The sequence below is a fragment of the Coregonus clupeaformis genome, unplaced genomic scaffold (genome assembly GCF_020615455.1).
Source record: "Coregonus clupeaformis isolate EN_2021a unplaced genomic scaffold, ASM2061545v1 scaf3147, whole genome shotgun sequence".
NCBI lineage: Eukaryota > Metazoa > Chordata > Actinopteri > Salmoniformes > Salmonidae > Coregonus > Coregonus clupeaformis.
In genome coordinates this window covers 33,934-45,754 of record NW_025536601.1, presented here as the reverse complement: position 1 = coordinate 45,754, position 11,821 = coordinate 33,934, and the positions used below count along the sequence as shown (strand labels likewise).

Sequence of the window (11,821 nt, the reverse complement as noted above, 5' to 3'; positions counted from 1 at the left end):
TCATTTGATTTGATTTAATAACTGCAATATCTCAGATTAGGGATTCAGTTGAGGTCAGCCTATATAACTTGCAAACCCTGAGTTTATTCAGTACCCCCTCTTCCTCCTCTAATCCCCAGCTAACCCCCTTCCTCCCCCTACTCCCCCAACTTGAACAGGTCCAGCCTAATCATTTGTAACCAGGCTGGTCGTAGGGAACAGCTCCATCACATTAAATGAGGAGCGCTCATCTCTCCACACTGCCCAAGACATCATCCACAGAGTGAGTGCATTGGCAACACTGCTATTCACACTTACTGACTAGTGGATTAATTCATTAATTAACTATGGAAGCATGTAATGCAGGACTATTAAACAGTTGTGTTTTTAATTTCAGAGGGATGAGGGAGAGCCCAATGACTATATGAGAGACCACAAGGTAACGTTTGTTTATATAATGTAACATGTCTTGTCTTGAAAATGGCCCTCAATAGTGGTTGATGCTTGGATCTAAACTACATTTTTTCAGACTTCCTAAATATTCCAAATGCATTGACATAAATCTCTTCCTGTAACAGAGGTACCCCTGACTGAGTTGTATCCCAGGTCGCCCTTTGCTCCAATAATTATACACATAGGTTTTGAAAATGGCCCTTGATAAACATGCACCTGTTAAGAAACTGACTGTTAGAACTGTTAAAGCTCCATGGATTGATGAGGTTGAACGAGATGGGGCAAAGGAGTGGCTAATAAGTCTGGCTGCACATCTGACTGGCTGACTTCATGCAAATTGAGAAATGATATGACTAAACTCAACAAAAGAAGAAGAAACTGTATTATGAAGCCAAGATCAATGATATAAAGAATGGTGGAAAAAACTTTGGAGTACTTTAAATGAAATTATGGGCAGAAAGATCAATTCAACTCCATCTTTCATTGAATCAGATGGCTTATTCATCACAAAACCATTTCATGTTGCCAATTATTTTCATGATTACTTCATTGGCAAAGCGAGGCAAACTTAGGCAGGAACACTGAACAGTGAGCTAATGAAAGAAAAGCATTGCAAGTTTGAATTTTGTAAAGTTAGTGTGGGAGAGGTGAAAACATTATTGTTAACATTATTAATGACAAACCTCCTGGCATTGACAACTTAGATGGAAAGCTACTGAGGATGGTAGCTGACTCTATAGACACTCCTATCTGTCATATCTTTAATCTGAGCCTAGAGGAAAGTCTTTGTCCTCAGGCCTGGAGGGAAGCCAAAGTAAAGCGGCCTTTACTGGTTCTAACAGCAGACCTATCAGCTTGTTGCCAGCTCTTAGCAAACTGATGGAAAAAATTGTGTTTGACCAAATACAATGGTATTTCTCTGTAAACAAATTAACAACAGACTTTCAGCATGCTTATAGAGCATGCACTGACACAAATGACTGATGATTGGTTGAAATACATTTATTATAAGAAGATTGTGGGATCTGTACTGTTAGATTTCATTGCAGCCTTTCATATTCTTGACCATAACCTGTTGTTGAGAAAACATATTTGTTATGGCTTTTCAACCCTCAGCCATATTGTGGATTCAGAGCTATCTATCTAATAGAACTCAAAGGGATTTCTTTAATGGAAGTTTCTCTAATGTCAAACATGTAAAGTGTGGTGTACCGCAGGGCAGCTCTCTAGAGCCCTTTACTCTTTTCTATTTTTACCAATGACCTGCCACTGGCATTAAACATTTGTGTCCTTGTATGCTGATGATTCAACTATATACACATTAGCAAACACAGCTAATGAAGTCATTGAAACCCTTAACAAAGAGTTGCAGTCTGTTTTGGAATGGGTGGCCAGTAATAAACTGGTCCTAAAAATCTCTAAATCTAAGAGCATTGTACAAATCATTCCCTAAGTTCTAGACCTCAGCTGAATCTGGTAATGAATGGGGTGGCTGTTGAACAAGTTGAAGAGACTAAATTACTTGGTGTTACTTTAGATTGTAAACTGTCATGGTCAAAACATATAGATTCAATGGTTGTAAAGAGTGGGAGAGGTCTGTCTGTAATAAAGAGATGCTCTGCTTTTTTGACACCACACTCCAAAAAGCAAGTCCTGCTGTCATGAGCCCTCTCACTCCACCGGGTTACCACCTTAATGTGTTTCCACTATCTTCCACTCTGCTCATCTCTCTCTCTCTACTCAGCCTAACGAGCTCCACCTGTTCCTGCTCTGCTCGGCTCTAATTACTCTGCCAGCTGCGCTGCATTACCCACTAACCTCTCCCAGTATTTAAAGTCCCGTCTTTCAGCTCTCCTTTGTCAGATCGCCTGCAAAGCTCACACCCGGAACCTGTGTGCTCGCGCTTCTGGCTCACCCCTGTTTTGTGACCCCGGACCTGCCTGATTCTTGGATACTCTTCTGCCCCAGGAAAACCAGACCTGCTCTCTGCCATTACGACTCCTGACTACTCTTCGACCCCGGTAACTCTGACCAGTCTTCTGCCTTGCTACAACGTATTTGGATTTCCCTTGAACTGTACTTCTGCCTTGTTTCATCCGCCCCGTTGTGTCTGTGTTTCCTCCCCCCAGGACTTCTGGACCACCAACCACCGGCGTCATCGGACGATCGCTGCCACTGGGGGGGCACAGACCCAGCACATTGGACGGGATAACCCCTGGAGCCTTCACTCACTCCCTACTTCCCTTTTCCCTTAAGTTTTAATAAACTTTCTGGTGTGACGCAATTGTGGTCCTCTTGTCGTCTGTCTGAACCGTGACACCTGCAGGCTCTAGTTTTGTCTTATTTTGATTATTGTCCAGTCGTGTGGTCGAGTGCTGCAAGGAAATACCTAGTTAAGCTGCAGCTGGCCCAGAACAGAGCAGCACATCTTGCTCTTCATTGTAATCAGAGGGCTGATATAAATACTATGCATGCCAGTCTCTCTTGGCTAAGCTTTGAGGAGAGACTGACTGCATCACTGTCACACCCTGGCTCCGGGGACTCTTTAATGTTGAGCCAGGGTGTGTAGTGTCTATGTTGTAGTTTCTATGTTTTGTTCTAGTTCGTGTTTTCTATGTTGGCCAGGGTGGTTCCCAATCAGAGGCAGCTGATTCTCGTTGTCTCTGATTGGGAACCATACTTAGGCAACCTGTTGGCACTAGTTAATGGTGGGATCTTGTTCTGTATAGGTTTGTGTTGGTGAACCTGTAGACTTCACGTATCGTTTTGTTGTTTTGTTGTTCATGTATTAAGTACTCATTAAAAGATGTACGCATATCACGCTGCGCCTTGGTCCGGTTCTTACGACGATCGTGACAGAAGATCCCACCAAAGAAGGACCAAGCAGCGTGTTCAGGAGCAAACGCCGGGTAAGGAACTGGAGAAGTTGGCGATGTCCCAGGTGGACGAATGGTGGTCTTGGGAGGACATGTTCGCGGGCAGAGGGCCATGGGCAAAAGTTAAGGCCCTGGCGAGAGAGGAGGTTCGGCGCCAACCGTGCCGTCGTCGGACAGGCGAGAGGCAACCCCAATAAAACATTTTGGGGGGGCACACGGCATGGACGACGGGGCTGCTGGAGGCAGCTACAGGGCGAGTTTGTGGGAGAGGAGGCCACCAGGTTACGGGGGCCATTGGTCATGAGGGGGAAGGAGAGTGTAGCGGCACGGCGAGAGGTTCTGGGGTGTGTTACCAGTCCGGTCCGGCCCGTTCCTGATCCCCGCACAAGGCCAGTGGTGTGTGTTCCCAGTACGGTCCGGCCTGTTCCTGTCCCTCGCACCAAGCCTGTGGTGCGCGTCACCAGCCCGGTCCGGCCTGTTCCTGCTCCCCGCACCAAGCCTGTGGTGCGGCCGTCGCCAGCCCGGTCCGGCCTGTTCCTGCTCCCCGCACCAAGCCTGTGGTGCGCGTCGCCAGCCCGGTCCGGCCTGTTCCTGCTCCCGCACCAAGCCAGTGGTGCACGTCGTCAGCCCGGTCCGGCCTGTTCCTGCTCCCCGCACCAAGCCTGTGGTGCGCGTCACCAGCCCGGTCCGGCCCGTTACTGCTTCCCGCACCAAGCCAGTGGTGCGCGTCGCCAGCCCGGTCCAGCCTGTTCCTGCTCCCCGCACCAAGCCAGTGGTGTGCGTCGTCAGCCCGGTCCGGCCTGTTCCTGCTCCCCGCACCAAGCCAGTGGTGCGCGTCGTCAGCCCGGTCCGGCCCGTTCCTGCTCCACCGGTGTCCAGTCCAGCTCCGGCCAGCGGGACCAGACCAGGGACGCTACGGGGGGGTGGCGAGAGAGTGGTGGTCGCGCCCGGAGCCGGATCCGACTCCGAGGCGGAATGCCCACCCGGCCCCTACCCTCTTGAGTTTGGTTGGCGCGGTCGCAGTCCGCGCCTTTGGGGGGGGGTACTGTCACGCCCTGGCTCTGGGGACTCTTTAATGTTGAGCCAGGGTGTGTAGTGTCTATATTGTAGTTTCTATGTTTTTGTTCTAGTTCGTGTTTTCTATGTTGGCCAGGGTGGTTCCCAATCAGAGGCAGCTGATTCTGTTGTCTCTGATTGGGAACCATACTTAGGCAGCCTGTTGGCACTAGTTAATGGTGGGATCTTGTTCTGTATAGGTTTGTGTTGGTGAACCTGTAGACTTCACGTATCGTTTTGTTGTTTTGTTGTTCATGTATTAAGTACTCATTAAAAGATGTACGCATATCACGCTGCGCCTTGGTCCGGTTCTTACGACGATCGTGACAATCACTTCTTATTTTTATAAGAAACAGTAATGTGTTGAAAATCTCAAATTGTTTGCATAGTCAACTTACACACAGCTCTGACATACACACTTACCCCACCAGACATGCCAACAGGGGTCTTTTCATAGTTCAAGAAAGAGTACAATATTATATAGAGCCATTATTGTATGGAACTCTGTTCCATCTCATATTGCTCAAATGAACAGCAAACCTGGTTTCAAAAAACAGATAAGGCAACACCTCACGGCTTAACGCCTCTCCCCTATTTGACATAGATAGTTTGTGTGTATGTATTGATATGTAGGCCACGTTTGCCTTTTTTTTTTAAATTGATGTAGTTCTGTCCTTGAGCTGTTCTTGTCTATTAATGTTCTGTATTATGTCATGTTTCATGTTTTGTGTGGACCCCAGGAAGAGTAGCTGCGGCTTTTGCAACAGCTAATGGGGATCCTAATAAAATAAAATAAATACCAAATACCTTGGAATAAATCAATTAGGCTTACAAATTTGCCGTCGACATTAGTCTACTTGCTCAATGGCAAAGGTGCATAAAGATGTGGCTTGCATGATAAACATCACTCAGCTCTATCGTGTCTGCCATAAGACCTTTCATATTGGGCTTTTTCTTGTATGTTGTAAGTGTTGATATGCAATCTGCTAGGAGAGAACACTCATTGACTGGTCAGCTTTATTAAGCAGCGCTTAATTATATGTGGATAAGGGGCAACAGTTAATCATAGAGATAGAGGACTCTAGTGCCCAAAACCTGTTTTAGCATGGGCAGCGCAATTGAGGACTTTCACAATTTTAAAGTAGTCAACTGGATGGGACTTCCTATGGGTTAAGGAAGGATCCCATAATTCCATCAAGGTCATCAGGAGGGATCAACCAAACATTCCATAACTACAGGTGGCAGTAAATCGCCAGCCTTGGCTTTATATCTGTTCAAACAACACACACTAGGTGACAGTATGCAACCTTTCATAGAAGTGGTATAGGAAAGAATTGACTATTTCAAAATGGAGATGGCCTCAATGGCCCTGCCCGTGCTCTCACAGTTGCCATAATGGGACACATACAATGTTGCATCCTCTTACTATCTCTATGGGTTGGATAGAATCCATGTGTGATGTTCATACTTAAATGTGTTGTGCATCTTTACGAGAGCAGGGAATTATGGGTGAGTAGTTGGATAAACAGGAAGCGGGAGAACAGTGTGGAATGTACGATCTAACTCTACAAAGTGTTCTATTATTGAAGAGCTACAGTACCATAACCTGCACACAGAGGGTAGGCTAAATGGGATTTGATATGGTTGATGCTGCAGAGAGTGGACCAGGAGTGTACAGAAGGCAACAGGTAGGCTTGCTGGACTCATTTTGATAGTGCAAAAATGAAAAATCTGCATTTCTGCCCTTGAGCAAGGCACCTGGAATGCAAATTACAAATAGGCAACCTTAAATACATAACGTTGTCATGACAACATAATCACCTTACATTGTACCAATCAAAATGTGTCTTTGACGTTGTAGATTTGTAACTATCTTATGAAAGCTTATGTTGTAACATTGTTTGGTGGGAGGGATACAGTGCATTCAGAAAGTATTCCCTTGACTTTTTCCACATTTTGTTATTTTATAGCCTTATTCTAAAATGGATTAAATAGAGCATTTTCCTCAGCAATCTACACAGAATACCCCATAATGACAAAGCAAAAACAGGTTTTTAGAATTTTTTGTACATTTATAGAAAATAAAAAACAGAAATACCTTATTTACATTTTCAGACCCTTTGCTATGAGACTTGAAATTGAGCTCAGGTGCATCCTATTTCCAATGATCATCAGGTCGAAGGAGTTGTCCGTAGAGCTTAGAGACAGGATTGTGTCGAGGCACAGATCTGAGGAAGGGTACCAAAAGATGTCTGCAGCATTGAAGGTCCCCAATAACATAGTGGCCTCCATCATTCTTAAATTGAAGAAGTTTGGCCAAACTGAGCAATCGGGGGAGAAGGGCTTTGGTCAGGGAGGTGATCAAGAACCTGATGGTCACTATGACAGAGCTCCAGAGTTCCTCTGTGGAGATGGGAGAACCTTCTAGAAGGACAACCATCTCTGCAGCACTCCACCAATCAGACCTTTATGGTAGAGTGGCCAGATGGAAGCCACTCCTCAGTAAAAGGCACATGACAGCCTGCTTGGAGTTTGCCAAAAGGCACCTAAAGGACTCTCAGACCATGAGAAACAAGATTCTTTAGTCTGATGAAATTGATTGAACTCTTTGGCCTGAATGCCAAGCGTCACGTCTGGAGGAAATCTGGCACCCTCCCTACGGTGAAGCATGGTGGTGGCAGCATCATGCTGTGGGGATGTTTTTTCAGCGTCAGGGACTAGCAGACTAGTCAGGATTGAAGGAAAGATGAACGGAACAAAATACAGAGAGATCCTTGATGAAAACCATCTCCAGAGCGCTCAGGACCTTAGACTGGGGCGAAGGTTCACCTTCCAACAGGACAACGACCCTAAGCACATAGCCAATACAATACAGGAGTGGCTTCGGGACAAGTCTCTGAATGTCCTTGAGTGGCCCAGCCAGAGCCCGGAATTGAACCCGATCTAACATCTCTGGAGAAACCTGAAAATAGCTGTGCAGCGGTGCTCTCCATCCAACTTGACAGAGCTAGAGAGAATCTGCAGAGAATAGGAGAAACTCCCCAAATACAGGTGTGCCAAGCTTGTAGCGTCATACCCAAGAAGACTCCAAGGCTGTAATCGCTGCCAATGGGGCTTCAACAAAGTACTAAGTAAAGGGTCTGAATACTTATGTAAATGTGATATTTCCATTTTATTTTATTTTTTTACTGTTTTTGCTTTGTCATTATGGGGTATTGTGTATAATCCATTTTAGAATAAGGCTGTAACATAACAAAATGTGGAAAAAGTCAAGGGTCTGAATACTTTCCGAATACACTGTAAAATATAGGAGCTATTCTGAAGTAGCTATAGCTTTGTGCTTCAGCTCCAAACCTTTCAAAAACCAGTCAAATTAATTTTGCCCTTAGAGCAGATCTGCTCTGGGAACAGTTTTGACTAAGTAAAACTGCAATAAGATAGCAATCGCAGACTGTAGCTTTAGTAAACCCATACTGTATTATAACTTAGGTCACTGTACCAGGTGTATACCAGATGCCATCAGTTGAATAATCCAAAGACCCTGAGCAGAAACAAAAAAATAACAATAATGAAATAAACTCACCTGTTAGTGATCTGAGGGTCTTTCTCTGTTCCTGCACCTTCAACAGTCTCTGTTTTGCTCTCTCTTCCTCTGCTTTCCTTTTTTTTACTATCTTCTCTAGTATCTCTCTCTTTATCTCATAATGTCCTCCTCTGTTTCCTTCCACCGTCTCCTCTATGTTATTCAGCAGCTCTGTGACCTGAGTGCCAACACCCCTGTTTTTATTGTTGAGGACATGATACCTGTTTCCACATTTTTCAACAAGCCACTGGAGGGCCTTCCCTTGTCTCTCAATGTGCTGCTCAATGGTTGTGTCTCCTAAAAAGTCCCCATGGGTGAACAGCACTATAGTGTGACTCCAGACTGTCTCACTGAGAAGGGTCGTGTTCCTCTACTGCTCTTCTGTATTCCTCAGTGAATGTGTCATCCACATCTATGACCAGGAGGAGAGTGTGGGGTCCTGGGGGACACAGAGACACACTGACCACAATCTCCTGTTTAACCAGCTCAGGAGTCTCCTCTACAGGGTCATTAGCCCACCAGCCTGGAGTGTCGACCACAGTTACCTGCCTCCCTGCTACTTCTCCCTGTCTCTTCACACACTGAACAGTTCTCCTCAGGTCAAACTCCTTTCTGCCCAGGATGGTGTTTCCGGATGAACTCTTCCCAGCTACTCTGTATCCCAGCAGCACAATCCTCAGCTCTGAGAGATGGAGGTAGTCACCTGGCATTAAAATCAAATCAAATGAAATTGTATTTGTCACATGCGCCGATTACAACAGGTGTAGACCTTACAGTGAAGTGCTTACTTACAAGCCCTTAACCAACAATGCCGTTTTAAGACAAATAAGTGTTAAGTAAAAAATAGATAACTAAAAAATAAACATAACAAATAATTAAAGAGCAGCAGTAAAATAACAGTAGCGAGGCTATATACAGGGGGTACCGGTACAGAGTCAATGTGCGGGGGCACAGGTTAGTCGAGGTAATATGTACATGTAGGTAGAGTTAAAGTGAGTATGCATAGATAATAAACAGAGAGTAGCAGCAGCGTAAAAGAGGGGGTGGGGGTGGGGACAATGCAAATAGTCCGGGTAGCGGCAGGTAGCTTAGTGGTTGAGAGTGTTGTGCCAGTAACCGAAAGGTCGCTGGTTCTAATCCCCGAGCCGACTAGGTGAAAAATCTGTCGATGTGCCCTTGAGCAAGGCACTTAACCCTAATTGCTCATGTAAGTCGCTCTGGATAAGACCGTCTGCTAAATGACTAAAATGTAAAAATGGGTAGCCATTTCATTAGCTGTTCAGGAGTCTTATGGCTTGGGGGTAGAAGCTGTTAAGAAGCATTTTGGACCTAGACTTGGCGCTCCGGTACCACTTGCCGTGTGGTAGCAGAGAGAACAGTCTATGACTAGGGTGGCTGGAGTCTTTGACAATTTTAGGGCCTTCCTCTGACACCGCCTGGTATAGAGGTCCTGGATGGCAGGAAGCTTGGCCCCAGTGATGTACTGGGCCGTACGCACCACCCTCTGTAGTGCCTTGTGGTCGGAGGCCGAGCAGTTGCCATACCAAGCAGTGATGCAACCAGTCAGGATGCTCTCGATGGTGCAGCTGTATAACTTTTTGAGGATCTGAGGACCCATGCCAAATCTTTTTCAGTCTCCTGAGGGGAATAGGCTTTGTCGTGCCCTCTTCACGACTGTCTTGGTGTGTTTGGACCATGATAGGTTGTTGGTGATGTGGACACCAAGGAACTTGAAGCTCTCAACCTGCTTCACTACAGCCCTGTCGATTAGAGAATGGGGGCGTGCTCGGTCCCCTTTTTCCTGTAGTCCACAATCATCTCCTTTGTCTTGATCACGTAGAGGGAGAGGTTGTTATCCTGGCATCACACGGCCAGGTCTCTGACCCCCTCCCTATAGGCTGTCTCATCGTTGTCGGTGATCATGCCTACCACTGTTGTGTTGTCTGCAAACTTAATGATGGTGTTGGAGTCGTGCCTGGCCATGCAGTCATTGGTGAACAGGGAGTACAGGAGGGGACTGAGCACACACCCCCAGAGGGGCCCCCCATGTTGAGGATCAGCGTGGCAGATGTGTTGTTACCTACCCTTAACCACCTAGGAGCGGCCCTTCAGGAAGTCCAGCATCCAGTTGCAGAGAGAGGTATTTAGTCCCTGGGTCCTTATCTTAGTGATGAGCTTTGGGGGCATTATGGTGTTGAACGCTGAGCTGTAGTCAATGAATAGTATTCTCACATAGGTGTTGCTTTTGTCCAGGAGGGAAAGGGCAGTGTGGAGTGCAATAGAGATTGCATCATCTGTGGATCTGTTGGGGCAGTATGCAAATTGAGTGGGTTTAAGGTTTCTGGGATAATGGTGTTGATGTGAGCCAAGACCAGCCTTTCAAAGCACTTCAAGGCTACAGTCGTGAGTGCTACGGGTCAGTAGTTATTTAGGCAGGTTACCTTAGTGTTCTTGGGCACAGGGACTATGGTGGTCTGCTTGAAACATGTTGGTATTACAGACTCAGTCAGGGACATGTTGAAAATGTCAGTGAAGACACTTGCCAGTTGGTCAGCGCATGCTCGGAGTACATGTCCTGGTAATCTGTCTGGCCCTGCGGCCTTGTGAATGTTGACCTGTTTAAAGGTCTTACTCACATCGGCTACAGAGAGTGTGATCAAACAGTCATCTGTAACAGCTGATGCTCTCATGCATGCTTCAGTGTTGCTTGCCTCGAAGCGAGCATAGAAGTAATTTAGCTTGTCTGGTGGGCTCGTGTCATTGGGCAGCTCACGGCTGTGCTTCCCTTTGTAGTCTGTAATGGTTTGCAAGCCCTGCCACATCCGACGAGCCGTCAGAGCCGGTGTAGTATGATTCAATCTTAGTCCTGTATTGATGCTCATGAGCTCTCATGAAGCGTTTGATTAGATTTTCAATTCGATTTGCATTGATGTCAGAGTGATTAGAGGGACAATAGAGTGCTGAGTACCAGGCAGTTAGCAAGTTTGATAGGCCACTAATGACCATCAGCAGCGTCAGAGATGCCTATTTACCGTGACTAAACGATCACGTGTAATTTGACTGCCATCATGACTCGTGACCGCCAGTGTGTGGCGGTAATAAGGTCACCGTAACAGCCCTACTCTCTCCCTGCTCTGAACCTCCTTTGTAGGAAACTGACTATCTCAGACACTTTCCATTCATCATCTACTCCCCCTCTGATGACTATAGTCAAGAGCTACTGTATGTCCTCTGGAATCATCTGCAGTAAGATTGGGCATAGTCGGCATCCGTATGTCTCTAGACCCAGTGATCCCAAGCTCATAATCTGAATTTTACTTTCATCATATAGCTGAGCACAGATAATTTTGATGAGTACAGATGAAAAAACTATGATGAGTACAAATAAAAAAAAATGATATATGTTTAATTTGTAGATATTACCCGACGGTGTGTTTAATCCACTGGCAGCCATTGTGGCATCCTCAGACTCTCTTTCTCTCCTTCTTCCCTCACTCCAGCCTGGAACTGTAATTCACTCCTGCAGCTGAAGTAGATCGGATAGAAAATCATTTCCTTTTTCATGTTAAAAACACAATTTTGCTAACATGGGTGTCCAGTACATCATCATGAGGACACAGTGGTTTATCATACAGGAAGATAGCCTACAGATTTGACCTGTCACCTGTCAGCACATGACAGAGAAGAAGGCATAGCCTGAACATGACACAAGGCAGGGTGCTGTATGGAGAGTCTACCTGAAGGGTAAATGGCGCCACCTGGCTGTTTTACAGACTGGGACTTAACAAGACTCGAGGGGCCTATTTACAGACTGGAACTTAACAAGACTCGAGGGGCCTAACATAGCCAGCAGACCTAATAAGGTTCTTCTGTT

At 46.0% G+C, this 11,821-nt stretch overlaps 1 protein-coding gene across 1 annotated transcript; it reads right to left on the bottom strand.

Annotated features, from left to right (window-relative positions):
• Positions 1-8,252: 8,252 nt before the first annotated feature.
• On the bottom strand, positions 8,253-11,431 carry LOC123489665 (GTPase IMAP family member 4-like). Its single transcript, XM_045220099.1, has 2 exons — positions 11,371-11,431; positions 8,253-8,650 (listed from the first exon to the last, which is right to left on the bottom strand). The coding sequence occupies exons 1-2, from the start codon at positions 11,399-11,401 to the stop codon at positions 8,295-8,297; spliced, it is 387 nt and encodes a 128-aa protein (XP_045076034.1). The 5' UTR covers positions 11,402-11,431; the 3' UTR covers positions 8,253-8,294.
• Between the last annotated feature and the right edge of the window lie 390 nt (positions 11,432-11,821).